Source organism: Syngnathoides biaculeatus, chromosome 15, assembly GCF_019802595.1.
Source record: "Syngnathoides biaculeatus isolate LvHL_M chromosome 15, ASM1980259v1, whole genome shotgun sequence".
NCBI lineage: Eukaryota > Metazoa > Chordata > Actinopteri > Syngnathiformes > Syngnathidae > Syngnathoides > Syngnathoides biaculeatus.
Window position 1 is genome coordinate 6340857 of NC_084654.1, and position 17698 is coordinate 6358554.

General features: G+C 39.0%; 3 protein-coding genes across 3 annotated transcripts in view; 2 read left to right on the top strand and 1 right to left on the bottom strand.

The window, feature by feature from the left end:
- The first annotated feature begins 100 nt into the window (after positions 1 to 100).
- Positions 101 to 10811, top strand: ppp2r3c (protein phosphatase 2, regulatory subunit B'', gamma). Its single transcript, XM_061844904.1, has 13 exons — positions 101 to 310; positions 405 to 529; positions 691 to 795; positions 3250 to 3362; positions 3597 to 3694; positions 4730 to 4800; positions 5428 to 5560; positions 7452 to 7507; positions 9449 to 9524; positions 9769 to 9905; positions 10088 to 10225; positions 10338 to 10397; positions 10465 to 10811. The coding sequence occupies exons 1-13, from the start codon at positions 244 to 246 to the stop codon at positions 10657 to 10659; spliced, it is 1374 nt and encodes a 457-aa protein (XP_061700888.1). The 5' UTR covers positions 101 to 243; the 3' UTR covers positions 10660 to 10811.
- A 118-nt stretch (positions 10812 to 10929) lies between these two features.
- On the bottom strand, positions 10930 to 15283 carry fam177a1 (family with sequence similarity 177 member A1). Its single transcript, XM_061844647.1, is given in 6 exon segments — positions 10930 to 12581; positions 12673 to 12770; positions 14351 to 14417; positions 14639 to 14821; positions 15199 to 15243; positions 15245 to 15283. Coding segments are annotated over 6 exon segments (630 nt in total). The 5' UTR covers positions 15269 to 15283; the 3' UTR covers positions 10930 to 12368.
- An 854-nt stretch (positions 15284 to 16137) lies between these two features.
- ttc7b (tetratricopeptide repeat domain 7B) overlaps positions 16138 to 17698 on the top strand; it is a 39628-nt gene continuing 38067 nt past the window's right edge. The window contains exon 1 of the mRNA XM_061843861.1: positions 16138 to 16466. Coding sequence (XP_061699845.1) covers positions 16346 to 16466 — 121 coding nt within the window. The 5' untranslated portion in view covers positions 16138 to 16345. The remainder of the gene's footprint in view (positions 16467 to 17698) is intronic.

Below are 17698 nucleotides of genomic sequence, written 5' to 3' on the forward strand. Positions count from 1 at the left end.
CAACGTTCGACAGGACAAAAGACGACCCGGAAAAATGGAGCCTTCCAAATAATTTCAAAACAAGAAACCTTCTATTCCTTTTACCTCGCGATGTCTTATAAATTTATATTATTTTGAAAAAAAAAACAGGAAATAGTCAGAAGCACAATTGAGGGCACTTTCTCTACGAATAACAACACACTTGTACACTATTTGATTAGTTTTATAACCAATAGTAGAAGTTATAGTCGTACTCAAGTAAAAATGTCGAAAGAAAATCGGACTGATTGGTCGGATGTTTTGAAAAGGAGGTTAGCAAACTCAAACAGAGGTAAGTGATATTTCTACCTAAGACTGACTGCCGTTTCAAATCAGTGAACGATAAAGGTTCATTTTCCTGAAATCTTTTTCTTGTTATTGTCCAGGTAAAAGAAGTGAAGAGGAAAAAAAATGTGAAGAAATGCAGTTGTTTAGCAAATATTATTCCGAATGGAAGGGCGGAAGTGGCAAAAACAAATCTTACAAGGACATTCCGCGATTCTACTTCAGGGTATTGACTTACTCACACATACATTCTTTGGCCATCTTAAATAAGAGCCCAGATCTTCAATTGCTAGTTTTACTCATAATTAATGACACCATTACTACTGATAACTAAACACTCAAGGTGCATTATTTTGAGAAAAAAAAAAGAGTGATGTCAATTGACAGCTACCGGCAGAGGATGAAGTTTTACTCCAGAAACTGAGAGAAGAATATCGAGCAGTCTTTCTCCAGAGGAAGAGCAGAGAGCTGTTGGATCATGAGGAACTCCAGGTAGCACACATTCACTGTGGGTGTTAAAAGCAAAAGCCAATATGTACACATTGGTGGAAGGGTGCCAGGATATGAAAGGACTGAGGAGAGTGATGAGAGCATATCAAGTTTGATAAACTGTTATTTCAATAGCTCAAGAATTTTAGAGCTATATTAATCACCAAAACATCTGTTTAATGATTTGGAAATTGCAGAATTCCATTCATCCATTTTCTGTACCACTTATCCTCATTAGGGTCATGGCTCATGGGCGTGCTGGAGCCTATCCCAGCTATCTGCAGGCAGGAGGTAGGGTACACCCTGAATTAATCGGCAGCCAATCACAGGGCACATATTTGTTATATATACCATTGGGCACGTACCCACTTGTTACAAAGAAAGAAAACGAGTAGTTTGGGTTTTTGAAAGATTGAAAAAAATGGAAAACTCTTGATATTTCACCCTTTTGGTTTTGAACAGGAAATAGGAACTTCAAGATGAATTCACCTTCAGGCCAGATCTTTTCTGCTTTCTGAAACACTATCAGAAGCACTGCTCTACATTTACATCGTAACTTCGATCAATTGTGTTTATCTATGGTTTCTGGTTGGTCAGAACAAGCCAACACTAGACTAGATTCAATGATTAGTACACGGTAATACATCTAGCAATCGGCATCTCTGGTGAGTGTGTTGTATATTTTATTCATTTTGCATGTTTTTGTTATGGTGATGACTGATTAGGGCAGCACGGTACCTCAACTGGAAACCGTTGGCCTCACAGTTCTGAGGTCCCAGGTTCAATCCCTGACCCGCTTGTGTGGAGTTTGCATGTTCTCCCGTGCCTGAATGGGTTTCCTCTGGCCACTCCAGTCTCCTCCCAGACCCCCAAAACATGCAACATTAATTGGACACTCTAGGTTGCCCCTAGATGTGATCGTGAATGTGACTGTCTCTATATGCCCTGCGATTGGATGGCAACCAGTTCAGGGTGTACCCCGCCTCCTGCCTGTTGACAACTGGGATAGGCTCCAGTACTCCTCGTGACCCTTGTGAGGATAAGTGGCTCAGAAAAAGGATGGATGGATGACTGGTTAGCACATGTGCCTCACTGTTCTGAGGGCCGGGGTTCAAATCCCAGCCAAGCTCTGTGGAGTGTGGATGTTCTCCCCATGGCTGTGTGTTATTTTTCTGGTTACTGTTCTCCGGTTTCCTGCAACATCCCCAGAACATGCATGGAAGGTGTCTCTAAAATTGCCCATAGGTGTGAATGCAAGCATGAATAGTTGTCTGTTTACAGTGAAGAAAATAAGTATTTGAACACCCTGCTATAGTTCAAGTTCTCCCGCTTAGAAATCATTGGCGGGTCTGAAATTTTCATCGTAGATGCATGTCCACTGTGAGAGATAATCTAAAAAGAAAAATCCAGAAATCACAATGTATGATTTTTAAATTATTTATTTGTGTGATACAACTACAAATAAGTATTTGAACACGTGAGAAAACCAATGTTATTTGGTACGGTAGCCATTTTTTGCAATTACAGAGGTGAAATGTTTCCTGTAGTTGTTCACCAGGTTTGCACACACTGCAAGAGGGATTTTGGCCCATTCCTCCACACAGATCTCTCAATCCCTCCATGGTTTGTAAGTGTGAGAACTTGCAATATAGCAGTGTGTTCAAATACTTATTTTCTACACTGTATATGTGGCCTGCAATTAATTGGGCCCAGTTCAGGGTGTACCCCGCCTCTTGCCCGAAGATTGCTGTTATAGGCTCCAGCACGGCGGTAACCATAGTGAGGATAAGCGGTACAGAAAATGGATTGATGGATGGAAGAATGTTTTTATTTGATTAGATACACATTGATTATGAACCGCTCCAAATGATGTATTTGGCACAGTGCTCTGTTATATTGCGTTTTTATATAACGATGATGGTTTCTATAGTAGGTGAGAGTCGTAGTATCATAATGTGGGTTAAGTCAGGTAAGTCCCCAACTTGAAGACCCTGAGAGTACATTTATATGCCCAAAAAGGTGTCTCATACTTTTGTAAGAAGTCAGGAATTAATCAAGCTTAAAATGCAACCACATTCAGGATAAATAACTATAATTTGACATCTTAACCAAGAAATTTAAATGTGGTTTATGATCTTTGGGTTTGGGGGTTTGTTTGATTTTTGTTTGTTTTTGGGAGGGCAGCTAAAATGTTTGTTTATATCTTGATGGATGGAATATAATTACATTTTAGCATTAAAAAAGAAACATTTCCATTATTTCTCAAAAAGAGATTCTGCATACTTGGTATGGTATGTTCACCATTTCAGAAACATAAAAAACTATTTGGATCACTTAAAATGCTGTTAAAATAGGTTAGCTGCGGCATAAGCCTAACATTCAGTGGTGGCGGCCTTGTGATTTTTTTTTTTTTAATTAATTAGAATTTTTAATTCCTCCTTTCATCCACCATCTTAGAATCTTTGGTTTCTTCTTGAGAAGCACCAGGTGCCTCCAGTGAATAGTGAAGAGGCCATGATCAGCTACGAAGCCTACCTGAAGGTGGGCAACATGGCTGGGCCCAAGTGCAAGTAAGTTCAGGGTAGTAGCAATTTGATAGTAGTTAATCCCATGAATCAAGGAAGTATTTATCTTAACTCATTGTTGATTTATTTCATCTTCGGAAAAGAAACAATGTTATAAAGTTGTTATTAATTTTGTCCATTTTTAATTGAATTGTTTTGGTGAGTACAACTGTTATTGAGCAAAACACTGATTTTACATGAGAAAAATGTCTTGGTCCCCTGCCCTCTTTTGTTCATCAGCAAATTCTTCACAGCCAGAGTATATGCCAAATTGCTCCACAGCGACCCCTACGGGAGGATCTCTATCATGCAGTTCTTCAATTATGTCATGAGGAAAGGTCAGTACCTGTCAATATGTATTAGATTTTTTTTTTTTTTTTTACAATTCAGCAATCATACATATATGTTCAAACAATGAAACATTTTAGTGATTTCAATCTAGAGAGACAACAATGTACCTAGCGTATATTATGGTGAGCTGGCACTGCACCTAACAGTTGGGACAGTTAAAAGCTCTGACATGATTGTAATGCATTATCATCACATAAATCTCTGAATGAATACACTTAAAGAAGAACAAAGTGATGTTTTTTTTTCAAGAATGTATAATACAGTGTGGTCCTTTTTTTAGTGAATAGATGTTTTTTACGAGGTGAAAGGCCTAGTATAAGGAATGAAAAAAAGTCATTTTTTTAAGTTCACGTTGTTTTGTCATGATTTAAAAAGCTTCATTCTCATAAACGTGACATTTTATTACCACAAAATAAAACTTTTTTCTTGTAAAATACATTATTTTCTGGAAAAAAAAATTCTCAGAACTCATCGGAACGTTTTTCTGCTATATTTTTTTGCATTTCAAATACCCATGGTATTTAGGAGTACAGTAATCCCTCGTTTTTCGCTGTTAATTAGTACCAGACCCACTCGCGTAAAGTGAAAAACCGTGAAGTTGGGGTAAATGGCTTTTTTTTTTTTTTTTTGCTTCATAGGTCCTTGTCGTCTTGCTGGGGATGCTGCATTATATCCTATAAATGCGGCTTCCCGCTACAGTACTGTACAAATGTATGCTAGTGGTTTTTTTTTGTTGTTGTTGATTTTTTTTTTTTTTTTTTTTGCTGCTTCATTGGTCCATCTCGTGCCGGAGTTGGCACATGAGTACGTAGCGATCCGTTTTTTTTTTTTTGCGGTGGGGGGGTTCAGAAATCCGCAATACACTGAATCCGTGATAGGTGATCCGCGAAGTGGAGAGTGATTACTGTACACCAAGTGATTGTTTAATTTAAGTTAGGATTATAAAGGGCAGTTGAAAAAAAATTGTCAGGGTTTCCTAAACCCCCAAGAGTTTGTGAACCCCAACTTTACTTTGTTTCTAGTGTGGCTGCATCAGACCCGGATTGGCCTGAGTCTCTATGATGTTGCAGGACAGGGCTACCTCAGAGAGTCTGTAAGTATTGCACTTTTAATTCCTTAAAAGAGCAGTCTGTTGCCATTAAAATGTAATAATAATAATAATAATAATAAAAGGCAGTCAGGTGGCTGAGTTTGAATATCTGGTCCAGCTTTCCTATGTGGAGTTTGCATGTTTTCCCTGTGCTTGTGTGGGTTTTCTCCAGGTAAGCTTCCTCCCACAGTCCAAAAACATGCATGTAAGGATAATTCAGTGGTTTTCAAACTGGGAGGTGCAGCATCATGACAGGGGAGGTGTGGATTGTTTCAGCTTGACAATTTTTCAATTCACCCACTTTCTAATTTTCAGCGTTATCACCCGACCCTGCTTTTACAATTTTCAGTGCTAGCACACCCCCCCCCCCCCACACACACACACACACACACACACTCACGCATACATATTCCTCCCGGTCAGAAAAAAAGTTAATCTCCAGAAACGAGGGTATCCCCAAAAAGGTTTGAATACCTCTGAGTTAATTGAAGGCTCCAAATTTTCCAAAGGCATGACTGTGAGACTCCCGCTCATTTGTATCAACAATGAGGATGCGCAATCACGAAGATGAATGAATGGATGATAACACTAACGATTTGATAAAACAGCTGATTTTTGTATTCTTTATAGGATCTGGAGAACTATATATTGGAGCTGATCCCGACGCTACCTCAGTTGGATGGACTGGAGAAGTCTTTTTACTCTTTCTATGTGTGCACTGCTGTTCGCAAGTTTTTCTTTTTCCTTGACCCTCTACGTACTGGTGAGACACACTGTACGGTGTACTGTATATGTGCTCTGAAATACGAATGAAGAATTGCATTTGAAATCTGTCTTTGGATCACATCACTTTGACCTAATATTGTTTTATTTGAAACATTCCATTGAATAACTGAATTCGAATAGTCTATTTTTTGTCTTAAATTGGAACTGAAGTTCAATGAAGGGAAAAGGTGAAAGATGATAAGTCTAATTCAGTTAGAGTTAATCCAACTCTACTTTCACAAAGTTTTCAGAATTCAAATTAAATTCTCACAATATTATTTCTAAAAATTCTATAGTTGACGAAGAATGACTGTAATATGACTATTATATCCTTTAAATGATAAAGCACCTTTAAAGGAACTCAAGGCCGCTTTACACAAAGTAGACAAGAACACAGAACAAAGGACAGTAGACAGTAGAAAATTACATTTAACAGGTGGGTTTGGATCTTGTATTTATTTGAAAATGTTCAAAGATGTCTGAGGGGCTAGAGTTCTAGAGAATGCTGGCTGCAACATTGAAGCCCTCTGGCTCATGGGTCCGTAGGTGGGTGCAGGGTGGGGACAGGTGACCAGAATTGGAAGGTCTCTGCTTTTTTTCACCATAACGGGAGAATGGATGAACGCAAAAACACAAGCGCTTTATCTACCAGGAAGATGAGTAAATACCATATTTTCCGCACTATGAGGCTCACCTAAAAGCCTTTAATTTTCTCAAAAGCCGACGGTGCGCCTTATAATAACTCGGTGCGCCTTACAGATGGATCATTATTGAGACTTTGGTCCAGCTCCATATAATGGATGCATAACGTAACCCCCGCCTCTACTTTAGCGTCTATTCTATGCGCCTTATAATACAGTGCACCCTATAATGCAGTGTTTCTTATAGTGCGGAAAATACGGTATATGTTGAGGGATACTTTTAAGTTCCAGAAAATGGTGGTGGATGGCTTAAATGAGCATTGTGGTTTGTCACTTTTCACCATATCGAGTCATCCATCCATCAATTTTCTTAGTTGCTTCGCCGCAGAAGGGTCGCAGGGAGTGTTGGAGCCTATCCTTGTTGTCAACGGGCAGGAGGCACGGTACACCCTGAACTGGTTTCCAGCCAATCGCAGGGCACATGGAGACAAACAGCCCCACTTACAATCGCACCTAAGGGCAATTTAGTGTGTCCAATTAATGTTGCACGTTTTGGGGATGTGGGAGGAAACCGGAGTACCTGGAGAAAACCCACGCAAGCACAGGGAGAACATGCAAACTCCACACAGGCAGGACCGGGATAGAACCAGGGCCCTCAGAACTGTGAGGCCAACGCCTTCCAGCTGACTCACCGTGCCGCCCCATATCGAGTCCATGAAAGCAAAATATGCTTTTTAAGTGCAAACAATATAAATTCAAATTATGTGATCCTACTTAGGTTCTATTAATTGAATTATTCAAGTTTAGTGACTAAAATTCAATTATAACTGATAGTAATGCAGTTTCTCGTGGCCCATGACTATGACTCCAGAAGTAGAGGATAGGCTCTGAATAGGTTACTCCAGATGCATGGAGGTTCTTTGGGTCATATTTGTCTTGTAAAATAGTTGTTGTTGTTACTTGTTACAAGAATCCCTGAAAATTTCAAAAGGATTGTTTAATGCACAGCAAAAGAACTTTCCCTGTATTTTGAAGGGCCAGCAGCAGCCTGTTGCGTTAAGTATTTACAAGTAATTTACCAGTAAAACAACACCGTCACAAGTGACTTGGTTTAAAGGATTAACTTTTCAAAACAACAATAACAGTGAGTGAAGTTAAATTGTGAGTGTTCATATTAAATATTACAATCTGCCTGTAATTTGAAAGCAAGAGTCTCTTTTCTGTACTCAATTTTTTTTTCTTTTTCAGGAAAAATTAAAATCCAGGACATCTTGGCCTGCAGTTTTCTGGATGATTTATTAGAGGTGGGTCTAGAGGTCTAATGTCTTTTTAATCCAATTTTGTTGACAAATATGTACAATTTAAAAATGAAGTGCAGAAAAAAAAATATATATATATCCATCCATCCATTTTCTGAGCCGCTTATCCTCATAAGGGCTGGAGGAATGGTGGAGCCTATTCCAGAATCATCGGGCAGGAGGCACGGTACACCCTGAACTGGTTTCCAGCCAATCGCAGGGCACATGGAGACAAACAGCCGCATTCACAATCACACCTAGGGGCATTTTAGAGTGTCCAATTAATGTTGCATGTTTTTGGGATGTGGTAGGAAACCGGAGTACCCGGAGGAAACCCAAGCAGACACGGGTAGAACATGCAAAGGCCACACAGGCAGGTCTGGGATTTAATTTTTTACAGAGATGCACAAACACACACAATGTAACCTTTATCTGCTTGCAGATGTAAAAAGCAATTATTTGTCTCTGTCTTTAGAGTGCTATCATATGGTAGCTTAGATACACAACAAAACATGTGCTAGGATACATGCTAACAGTGTAATCAGTGTGTTTAAGTGTAGTTTGTTGTACGAGTCACACAACAATTGTGCACATAAGGGTTATGGTTAGGGTCCATTTTGGAGAGAATTTAAAACTTTTAAGTGCATCTTATGGTTGATGTAAAATATGATACCTGTCATACATAGGTATATTATCCTGCATCCTTTATTCGCCGGTTTTTGTTATTCGCCGGGGGTTACGTTCCTTACACCCCGCGAATAACAGGGGAACACTGTACTTTTTTTGGTAGACATAGGGCTTTTCTGAACTTTTAGAAGACTCTATAGTTCAAAGAATACACAAAAATGGTCAGAAATAGCCACATCCGTAATGTCATTTTGTAGAATTTCAACATTTGTAGCGGTCTAAGGTGTGACCTTGAGTGAGAGTTGGACTCTTGCTATATTGAGAGGGTCAAATGTGTCCACCATGGCAGATAATTGTTGTGGAGGATGGGGGTTCCATATCAGCATGGATGTTAAAATCTCCCGTTATGACAAAATAGTTGTAGTCCGTACAAATAACTGACAGCAGTTCTGAAAAATCCTCTATAAATTTTCTATTATATCTAGGAGGTCTTAAATTATTAAAACAGTAACCTTTGGGTCACCCATCCATCCATTTTCTGAGCCGCTTATCCTCACAAGGGTCACGGGTGTGCTGGAGCTTATCAGGCAGGAGAGGCAGTGCACACCTGGTTCAACACACTTTGGAGACAGACAACAGTCACACTCAGAATCACACCTAGGGGCAATTTAGAGTCTCTACTTTCTGTTAACCACATTTCATTGAATCATAAAAAGTCTAGATCATAGGTTATAATGATGTCATTCATCAACATTGATTTGATGATTGATTGATCAGTGACATGATATTAAAAAGAGCTACTCTCGCAGAGACAACTGGAGACAGTGGTTTGATAGATTACTATTTTATCCTCATTAAATGTGTAGTTCCCCATTTTGTGTGCCATGTCTCTTTCAATAAGTTTCTAGAACTAGCTCTCTGTTTGGCCGGAGGGCCAGCTCTAGGAAGGGTCCCGGTCGTCCCAAACGTCTTCGATTTAAGGATAATGGACGCCACTGTGCTCTTACAAACCCTAAGTGCAACAGATTTTTTTGGTAACCCTGACCAGATCCCTCCTTCTGACTCTGAGCTCTTCAGGCACTTCTTTTAACCTCGTGATTTTTATTTGCTCTGACATGTTCTGTGAGCTGATTAAGTCTTATGGACAGCTGCAATGTAAGGGGGTCCAATACTTTTGGTATCCTCAGTAAGTAGACTGTTTGTTTGGTTTTATAACTTAGAGATCATAGCGCATGTCGAAATCCAGGTAATGTCAAGGGTTCACATAGTTTTTCTTGCAACTTGTCTATTTTTGTATTTGCCGTTCCTTTGTCTTTCCAGTTAAGAGATGAGGAATTGTCTAAAGAGAGTCAGGAGTCCAACTGGTTCTCTGCACCTTCGGCTCTCAGAGTCTATGGTGAGTGAGCATCTGTGTGTTGCGTATCTGCTTTATATCAAATATTATATTAACATGAAATCTTCCTTGATGAGAATGATTTCTGTCCGGTGTTTGAATCTTGTGTGGATGTATAAATTGCATTGTATTGAGTGGCTTTTCGAAACAAGGTAGTTTGGAGGTTGTAGTTTTTAATCAACTCGTTACACATGCTGGCTTTTGTCCTGGTATATCCTTGGCTGTAATTCACATCTTTGTGTGACAGGCCAATACCTCAACCTGGATAAGGACCACAACGGCATGTTGAGCAAGGAGGAGCTGTCACGCTATGGCACAGCCACCCTCACCTCAGTCTTCCTTGAACGAGTGTTTCAGGAATGCCTCACTTATGATGGAGAAATGGTACAGTACAGTTGTTATTCTATTTTTGCCATTAACACACTAAATGATCTCTTCCAAGAAGTACTACATTTCAATTGGCAGGTCGCTTTTCTATATTCAATTTGGTCAAGATGAATTTGGTGCATCAATGTATTAATATTTCAAAATTTGGGGTTGTGTTGTTTTCCTTTGTCCCTTTCCAGGATTATAAGACTTATTTAGACTTTGTGTTGGCCTTGGAAAACAAGAAAGAGCCAGCAGCACTGCAGTATATTTTTAAGCTTCTAGACATGGACAATCAAGGATACCTCAATGTCTTCTCCCTCAACTATTTCTTCAGGGTAAAAATCAAATCTCATCAAATAACCTGTGCTTAAAATGCCTACTTATCATACTCTATGTGTATGTCATCATCAATACATATTTTGGGACTGGTTTTTTTTATGTTGCTAGGTCATCCAAGATCAGATGAAAGTGCACTGTCAGGTCCCAGTCTCCTTCCAGGATGTTAAGGTAAACTGACACGCAACCTGTACATTTAGCTCATGTCAAAGAATTTCTAGCAGTACTATCTATCCAGGATGAGATCTTTGACATGGTCAAGCCTAAAGACCCTTATAAGATCACGCTCCAGGACTTGGTGAACAGTTGCCAGGGTGACACGGTGACCAGCATCCTGATTGACCTCAATGGCTTTTGGACATATGAGAACAGAGAGGCGCCAGTTGCCAATGACGGCGACAGCCCCAGCACAGCTAATAATGATGACTCCTAAACAAGATGATCATTGTGTCAAATGATTTTTGCACTCCTCAACACACAGCATGTCTTTGATCAAGATCTGTGTCCGTCTTCATTAGTATTCCTCATTTTTGGTGTATAAAAGGACACGTACTTTTATTTTTTTTTCCTGAATAAAAGTCTCTTGTGGCAATGCTGCAACTTTCTTCACTGCTTCAGCCATTCCAAAAAAGATCACTCTCCAAATATTTCATTTGACAGTATTTTTTACTCCTCTTTTTTAAAAATATTTTATGAGTACCAGTAGTTTCCTCGATTTAATGGTTAAGATAATCAAACGTACATTTCAGACAGATATAACCCAAGTGAAACTTCAGACCTGTGTGAAAAAGTAATTACTACACTAGTTAACTCATGAATAAACTGACTAACCACGATTTTCAGAAAAAAACTGCAACAAAATGACATAATCCAAAGAAATTCCAGAACAGTAAAAAATAAAGTGATGTGTTGTCAGTTTGGAAAGTTACACAAAACTTTTCTAAAGCTTTACAATTCCAACAATCCATTGGGTGGGCAATCATCCTCGCATGGAGAAAACATGGCGTGCAGCATTCATAATTAGATTCAATCAGTATAATCAAACACAGATGGACTCCAATGAAGGTTTTGAACAGCTCAAGGATGAGCAGAGAAAATGGACAGCACCTGAGTTCAATATATGTCATAGCAAAGAGCCTGAATAGTCTTGAATAATCACCTTTTTCTGTTAATATGCGTGGCTGTGTGTACACCAATGAGCAAAAAATGAATCTTAGGTGAATGATTTTAGCAAATGGCTGCAATATAACAAAATCAAAAATTTAAGGGGGTCTGAATACTTTCCATGCCCACAGTAGCATGAAACGGGTACCTCTTTTACTGTAGTGCAGTTGTTCTTGACATGGGGTACAAGAGCCACTAGTGGCTCCCTCTATTCAATCCCAATCACTCACTGAATCAAATGTTCTCTTCTTAGATTATGTAGTACAGTGGCTTTGCCATTTTCATTCCAGCATAATAAGTACAGTGGTTGGGGGGCAATACAATTGCATTCAGTCATTTAGAATTTTCTTTGGGTAGTTTTTATTTAGATTTTATGTGCATAACATTTGGATTGAATCACTTTTTTTAAACATTCATTTCCACCTTTTTCAATGAACACTGGGGTTTACTATGCTACTGTATTTTAATGGTGGTCATTATAGCTGTACTTGGAGAGCATTTTTTTTAGGTTGTACTCAACTCTACCAGTGTACTTCCTAGCTTATTAATATTCATAATGGAATTCCTTATCAGCCACTTCAGGCAAAACAATTAACAGTGCAACAGTAGGAGAAGCAGCTTCATTTTGAAATGAAAACCTGATTAGAAAAATGAATTCCTGTGGATGAATGAATGACATAATTTAGTCACATTGCATAGGAAGTATATAGGCACTGATATTTGTGAAATGGAGTCCCATCTCGCATTCATGTTACAGTTCTCTTTCTCAACAAATTTCCAGTTGATAAATGTATTATAAAAATCACACTCTAGTGTCTACAAATCACGTTAATGCCAATGCAGAAACAATCTTTTTTCCTTCACCAATTACAGAATCCTGTTGGAACAAAATCCCAACATAAAAAAAATAACTATTAGTAATAATGATTACAAGTAAGTAGATTAGCATTCATCCTAGTTGCAAATAAGAACGTGTTGTCAGAAGGGGAGAGGACAAGGTGGTCTGTTGTCAGGAGTGTGGAGAGGTGCTTCAGGCTTGTGGTCAAACGAAGCATTTAAAAACGATGCGCCTAATCTTTCAGGCTGCTCTCTGGTAGGTAGCCCAGAATCCTTCTTGTCGCTCCTCTGCTGCTCGGTAAATTGACGCTCTGCCTCATCAGCCAGACGGTTCTCCTCCTCCTCTTCTTCTTGCTCCAGGACAGCAACACAGTATACATAAATCAAATTTCCTGTAATGCTATTCGTACGGAAAGAAAAAGTCCGGAACAGGGATTTCACCTACCTCTTTTTTCAGACGGTAGTACTCGTCAATAGCGTACTGGTATTTAGGAGCGGTAATACCAAAAAGAGAGGCAAGTTTCTCTCCCATATAGTCACACACTGAAGAACAGATGCACAAACACACAAAATAATGTCTCTGTGTCATGCGGTCGTGATTTGACAGAAATACAACAATTGTATTCTGAGTTTTGGCGGTTGTCAAATATCACTTTTGTAATTATTTCATGGGTGGGTTTCATCAAAATTTAAAGGCAACATCTTTCCAAAAGGACAGCATAAGAAAAAAAAAAAGACTTGTTGCTAAATCAAGTACTGAACTAACATTCCAATAACTCCACATTTGAGGAATCTACTGAACAGTGAATATAAAAAGTCTACACACCTCTGTTCAAATGTCAGGTTTTTCTGATTTAAAAAAATTAGGCCAATACAAATCATTTGCAAAAAATAAATAAAATCACCATTAATAGGTAAAAAAAACTGAAAAAAAATCTGAAGAGGAAAATGAGCAAACCCTCAAACTAATACTTATTTTTAAACAATGTTGGGTTTCAGAAAAGGACGACACAGTCTTTTATCAGTGTGGCACATTTTGACATGAAAATAGTTGCCCCCGCCCCTCATTTTTGCAAAAAGGCTCCAAATCTGTCCAAGTGCAAGAACACCCACCTTCTGTGTGCATCCCTCTTCACATCAACCCTCAAACGTTTGACTGGATTAAAGTTTGGACTCTGGCTGCTACAGTAGATTCCAAAACTTTAATATTCTTCTTCTATTCTTCTCTTGATTTAATTGTATGCTTTGAGTCATTGTCAAAACAGAAGCCTGACAGTTTTGCGGAAAAACTATTGGGTATTTTGGATTTTCAGAATTCACTCCAACTTGAGTAAGACTCAAGTCCAAGTGAAGAAAAACAACTTCAATGCATGATACGGCCACAAACATGCTTCACCATACATGTGCCGTTATTTTGATCGTGTGCAGTGTTGTGTTTGTCCCAATCAGGCTTTTAGGAATTATGGCCAGCATGCATTGTGTCTTTACAATATGCACCCAGGGTTAGATGTTTTAGAAAAGTTCCCTGGCCACCCTTTTGGCAGCCCCCCTGACCAGTTCTTGTTTTGTCTCAACATTTTGTCATTTTTGGAGGGATGGCCAAGTCTTGGTTATGGTATCATTCTGCCACATTTTCTCCAGTGTTCCATGGAACAATTTAAGCCTTGGAAACAATATTGTACCTTTCTCCTGGCGGATACCCTGGAAAAATGAGATCCCTCTAATGCTAAGATTGCTCTCAAATGTTACTGCAAAAATGTCAAGAAAAATCTATCAGAACTTGAACTTTATTTGGGGTTAGTCAAAACCTCTTTAAATTGTGGAAGGTGTTGCATGTGCTGTTTTTTTTTTTTTTTAAAACATAACACAGCCACATCCCCAGTTTTAAGAAAGCTATTTGTTATTATTTAATTTACACTCTCTAAAAGTAGTACATTTATATTTGATTCTACAAGTTATAGGTCACATTATTGGTGGTAATGGTTCAGAAATGAATAATCTTGCTTTCCTTTTTTTTTTATACCTGGAAAAAAAAACTGCAAACAGAGATCTAGGGAATGTAGACATTTTATATTCAATCTAGTGAGATAAAAAAATGCAAAGGTCGATGTGGCAAGTGTTACCTGAGATTGTTGAGGTGGCCATTCTCCACAAGTGGAACCACAAGTATGGTCCCCAGGTCAAATTTGACTAGAACACAACGAATGCAGGCGAATCTTAGAACACAGTGCCACAAAGTGTGTTTGCTTACTTTCAGAAGCTCGCTACTAGAGATGAACATAAAATGACAAAAGAAGCATTTATGCTATGACAATATGATTAAATCCATCCGAAAACGCCCACAGACATAGGGGTGCATGGCTTTCTCACAAACTACATTCGTGACATGTAACTTAATGAACTCCACTTACTGCATCCACGGTAACAACTTTTTTCTCCACTGGCTCTTCTTCCTCCTCTTCATCAGTACTGTACTCCTCCATTGTCTCACCACTAGCAAAGTGGATGGTTCTGCGGGGAAGCTTAACTCTTCCCTGCCTGTCCCCAGAGTTGCCCATCTCCACTCTCTCCAAGTCTTCCGCCCCTGCTGGCCTCTTAACAGGAAAATCATCAAACCCCTACTATCGTAGCATATACAGCATTGTAGTTCTACTTGACATGATCTCAAGTGACACTATCTTTTTACGTTTCAAAAATACATATACTACAGTATTTAACTATATGCGTAAGGAGGCTAGAACGTAAACAAAGCCAAACATAACATAAAGTTGAGGATAAAGCAAACTGATTATTTTAGTACTTACGCCTAATCGTTCCAACTTGGCATGAAAACAAAAGAAACATTATTGGGGCGACTTCACACAGTTAACATACGCCCAGGAAGTGACTCACAACAAAATAATTGAGGCATTTCAATAGTCTGCTACCAACCACGTAACCACAGCAAAAAACGTGCCTTGCGTGGGCTCACCTTATCAGCTTCCATAGTTCGTCCCAAAGAAACGTTAACGTTTGTTTAAACACAATGACAAGTCCGCCATATCACTCAGCACACTTAGCTTCACAGGAATACTAACCTCGATCCTGTAGACATAGGTATCGTTAATAGTAGGTAGGACAGGCAACTTTCTGTTGCTTGCCTAAGGAGACGCTCAGCTAATGGGGCAAAATATCAGCACATGTAATGCTTTGTGGAAGGCACGAAAACCAAAATATCAAGGATGCACATTGTACTGCACACCATAGCAGATAACGCTGTATAATCACAACTAGGAAATTCAGAATAATCTTCCAAAAGTACGGGGTTTTTTTTAGGGGCAAATTTCAAAATGTTACGTATTTATAACACGCGATTCTAGGTTAACAAAAAAGTAAACCATGAAAATATGTAGAGAAATTAGAAATGTGACAAATATGATTGCCTCTGATTGCATTGGTGCCCTTACCAATGTGGCCATTAGGTAGGCATGTCATTTAGCCGGGCTGCCTATCTAGTCTAAAATTCCTATCTGTGTCTTCATAGACTAAAATTGGCCCGTTTCTTGAAGACGTATATTCGCCATACAGTGTTGCTAGTCCAGAACCGCCCCGTACATAAACAACCACGCAACAAATGAGTAGCTACACTAATCCTTATACTTTGCCACATTCAACATGGCGGCGTCAAGGAAATACAATGTAATAGCACGCAATTAATTATACACCTGCTAATAACGCCCGATGACCAATTTTGAGACAATATATAGTGGAATTGAAAATTTAAAGTGTTTAATTTTGGAAGCTTTACTTTTACATTCTTAGGGCTCACAGACAACCACAGCACCTCTAGTGTTGAGTGGAGGTAATTATAGATCACAAACGTTCAATTTACATGAAAGGAGTCTTTATATAGGCGCTACTGTATGGATCCGGTCCGAAGCTCAAGTTCCACAATCAATTAAACGCAATTTGATTGAAAATGTAACATGCGAGTAGAAAATGAAATCTAAAAACACCAAGCATATTTGGTTTAATTTGAAAGGCACAACCGGAAATGTAGTTGCGTGTACGCTAAGTGACTGCTGCACATTCAAAGCGATTCTTTGGTGTTTTGGTCCAAGAACAACCCGTTCCCCAAAATGACAGCCAAGAAGTCCGGCTCACGCCTGGAGACCGAGATAGAGCGCTGCCGTTCAGAGGGACAGTGGGACAAGATACCGGAGTTAGTTCGACAACTCTCGGCTAAGTTGATATCAAACGGTAAGATGGATTTGTGTATTCAGCCAAATGTACAAGAGGCCTTCCTCCCCATCGGAATCCTTCCTGTGTGTACTTCCTGAAAGAGGAAGACGTCGGTAGGGCACTTCTATATCTCTCCTAATTATGCCTCATTTTGAAATCATGGTAATGGAATATTTGATAGTCCTACTGGCATCACGCACATACGACGTAAAGGATAGCAAAAGGATATACAGTACAAATGCTGTCCACCGCCTCCATGCAGCCAATACTTCAATTTAGTTTGGAGTGCATACTTGTACGAAAATGTAATATCAGATCAAGTTCGTCTAGTTTACATTCTTCTACAATACCTGCTTCCTAAGATTAAGAACGAATATAGGAAGTTCTATTCATGTTAAAGCAATTGAAAGCCAAGTTTTTTTTTTACATTTAGTGCTGTGAATAAGAGATCTACAATGCACCCATTATGCTCATTATGTTCTTTTTATGCTCAAAATTTAAATATAACGATCTCTATACCAACTAAAGCACTTGCTTGAAAATATATTTTTCACATCCAGTTACATTTCAATGTCTTGTATCGTAATCTCTTTTACTCATGGACCAGCTGTGTAGTGATTTTCCTGAAAATGGCAAAATTGTTGATTATTCTAAAACAATGATTTTTAAATATCTTAAAAGATGTTTCCTTTTTGGAATGCAGTTTATTTTTAATAATGTCACGCTCTAGTTCGGGGTCAGCAAAAGGATTAGCTGTCATAATTCTGGTTGGTATGTTTATAAGCACAGTAGTAGCTGTCACGCACACCTCAGCTAATCTCGGTGCACAGTTTATAGGCTTTGACGGTGCGGCGATAGTTTGATTATATATTTTGGCTACCCTTAACAGCCTAACTTGAGGCCTTTCTGTTTGGAATTTGCATAGTCGCTCTCTCCCATTACCACTCTGCAAGTTTTCTGGTTCCCTACCACAACGTGCAAGATAAATTTCCTGTCAACTTTCGTGAACAAGGTACGGTCAAGATCGCGATGTGCGCTCTGTGCACAGCACGGATCCAGTTGCTGCACAATATTCCTCAGGGATGGGTTAGAACAATACTCCACTGAACAATGAAAAGCCTTAATTCAATAGGTCATGTCATATGTACTGTACCTTGAAAATTTTAGGTTGATCTGATACCATTTAATGGTGTTTTGAGAAGATTTTTATCGCCAATTGCTAATTTTGATGGGCGCCACCATTTTGGCAT

What these genes read in the sequence shown, in the direction of transcription:
- ppp2r3c (XM_061844904.1), top strand. Translation starts at nt 244, where the DNA reads ATGTCGAAAGAAAATCGGACTGATTGGTCGGATGTTTTGAAAAGGAGG. An exon ending in AGGGCTACCTCAGAGAGTCT is followed by an intron (nt 4,801 to 5,427) that starts GTAAGTATTGCA and finishes TATTCTTTATAG; the next exon opens with GATCTGGAGAACTATATATT. An exon ending in CCCTCAACTATTTCTTCAGG is followed by an intron (nt 10,226 to 10,337) that starts GTAAAAATCAAA and finishes TTATGTTGCTAG; the next exon opens with GTCATCCAAGATCAGATGAA.